General features: G+C 50.3%; 1 protein-coding gene across 1 annotated transcript in view; it reads right to left on the bottom strand.

Annotated features, from left to right (window-relative positions):
* LOC105992845 overlaps positions 1-1,581 on the bottom strand; it is a 155,520-nt gene extending 153,939 nt beyond the window's left edge. The window contains exon 1 of the mRNA XM_013025927.1: positions 874-1,581. Coding sequence (XP_012881381.1) covers positions 874-1,581 — 708 coding nt within the window. The remainder of the gene's footprint in view (positions 1-873) is intronic.
* Between the last annotated feature and the right edge of the window lie 994 nt (positions 1,582-2,575).

The raw sequence follows: 2,575 nt of genomic DNA, 5'->3' as shown, positions 1-2,575 counted from the left end.
AGCCGGCGCCATCTTCCAGGTGCGGCCTCTCGCAGCTCTCTACAGTTCCCCCTTTTTTGTTTAAAGAACACAGATGAGAACAGAGGTCTGATCCCTGTTGTGCAATGCAAGGACTGCATACAAGCCTTCTCCCAGAGGGTGCCTTCTCTAGGGATGACTCAGCCTGTCCGTTGATTCATTTTTCACAAGGACGGGAAAAGGCGAATCGAACCCGTGTGCAATCAAACATGCTCTCCTCGAGGGCAAAACTCATGCCTCTCGACTGCAGTACTTTGGCTTTGCAATCTGTGTTCATTGTTTTAGGGTGGTAAGCCACGCTTGGGGGGACTGACCTGCTCCAATGGCTGTAAATCCAAATCATGGCTGCACTGGGACGCTGAGAACCTCTAATTTGGCAAATGCACCACAGACATACCAAGGAGGCTAACACCAGGAGGCCTGTCAGGGCTCCCAAACCCGCCCACTCCTTGAGATGATTCATAGCAGCGGAGATCCATGAAGATAACCCCTCCGCCAATCCGGCATCCACTCGGGTAGAGTTCACCGTGACGATGGCAACCCTGAGCTGTTTCATCAGGCTGTTGAACTCCCCAGTTCAATTACCTAAAAGATAACTAGACAACTGTTTAGACAAATTTGCAGCGTTTTTTGAATAGGTTTTTTTTCCTGGGCCTGAACTCTGGGCCTGGGCGCTGTCCCTCAGCTCTTCAGCTCAAGGCAAGTGCTCTACCACTTGAGCTACAGCGCCATTTCCGGCTTTTTTCTTTTTGCTTATGTGATGCTGAGGAATTGAACCCAGGGCCTTAAGCATACAAGGCAAGTGCTCTACCACTGAGCCACCTTCCCAGCCCTCGTCTTCTGGGTTAATTGCACCACAGCAGCAGCTAATCCAGTATTAGTTAGTGGTCCGCCCAGCTCTCTGCAAACTTTTATCCATGCTTCTAGTTCCCTATTCTTATATGGGGTTATGGCAGCTCTGCATTTCTTAGTGCATTGCTCATAAACAAGCTGTTTAATTAATGGCATGGCTGCGTCTGGGTCACCAAAAATTCTGCCAGCGGCCACGACCATACAGGCAACAAAGTCCGAAAACGGCTCCGTAGAGCCCTGCAGGATTTTGGTGAGATTGCCACTCACCTCGCCTTTATTTGGTAAGGCCTTCCATGCCTTTATGCCAATTTTATTTATTTGTTCATAAACTTGAACCGGGTAGCCTATCTGCTGATTGGCGAATCTCCCCTGTCCAAGCAGCATATCTCTGTCCCAAGCTGGGTTTCCCGCAGCCTGATTGGCCGCAGCCTCTTCACTAGCAAATTTAATCAAAAAGGCCTTCCAATCTAAATACTGACCTGGGCTCAAACAAGCTCGTGCGAGCCCACTCCAATCACCGGGCGTCACGCAGTGTCTGTTTAGGGCCTCCACCTGGGCCACAGCAAAGGAGGCCGCGATTCCGTATGCCCACACAGACTCAGCCAAAGATTCTATAACCTTAAAATACAAGGGTTCATGATACCGCTGTCCCTGTGGATCCTGAAATATTGGACAGGCTAGATGTAACTCGGTTCTGACCGCTTTCCACATGCCTGGGCTGAAAGAACAGCCGGGGCTGCCACTTCCGGGGTCCTCCGCATAAAGCGGAGGGGCCGAAGGTGTGGCGTGGTGCACGGAGGGTGTGCATTTGTCTTTATCTGGGTCCTCTCTCTCCTTCCCTTTCCTCCTCTTTCTTATCTTTGTTTTTTCTATTTGTTCTATGAGTGATTGTAGTTCCTCTAAGTCTGTAGACTCAGAGGTCTCTAGCTCGGCAAGATCGGGGTATAACCCCCCCCCTCCTCCTTTTCGCTGTCTGCCCTTTCCAATCTTTCTTCCTGCAGCATTTCTAGGGCGGCCTGACCATTCTCTACCGCCTCACTGCAACGCTGGTCCTCAAGACAGCCTCTTATCAGTTTCCATATTGGTCTCACTCCGCTCTTAAGCATTCCTTGTTCAGAGGCAAAATCTAGGTCCCTCTCTAGTTTCTCCCAAGAGGCCACCATGAGGCTTCCGGAGACAGTGAACCACGGGGCAACGATGTCACATTCATCCAAAAATCTCTCTAAAGTACTCTTTTTTATTTTTAACTTTTTTGAGTGCAGCAGCTCATTGAGAGCCAAAAAAATTGGGTGCGAAGAAGAAGCGCCCATGTTTTAAAAATCTTAACCTGGTAAACAATCTTTTACTTTCACTTTTGGCTACTCTATTGAGTAGCCCCGGGTTCTCGCTCTCTATCTACCGAGAAGAGCAAAAATCCCCCCCTCCCGCTCTTGTCGCGGATTCCCCTTTTACCTGGGAAATTATCCCCGCTCTTATCGCGGATTCCCCTTTTACCTGGGAACTTACCGGTGCACCACCCTGACCACAGAGAGTTCTGAGTCCTCGTTGGGGTTATGGCTGAGTCCCCGTACGGGCCACCGCGTGTCGCTACCGCCTCGACCACCAAGGAAGACGCGACACCGAACTCTTCTCTCTGCAGTTTATTCAGGACCTTTGAGCAATCTTCTGACCCCAACCCCGGGGAGAATTCCCCACAGCCTTAAGT

This window comes from Dipodomys ordii, unplaced genomic scaffold (genome assembly GCF_000151885.1).
Source record: "Dipodomys ordii isolate 6190 unplaced genomic scaffold, Dord_2.0 Scaffold89, whole genome shotgun sequence".
In the NCBI taxonomy this organism is placed as follows: Eukaryota; Metazoa; Chordata; class Mammalia; order Rodentia; family Heteromyidae; genus Dipodomys; species Dipodomys ordii.
Note: the sequence above shows the minus strand (reverse complement) of the source record. Positions and strands in the feature narration are given on the sequence as shown.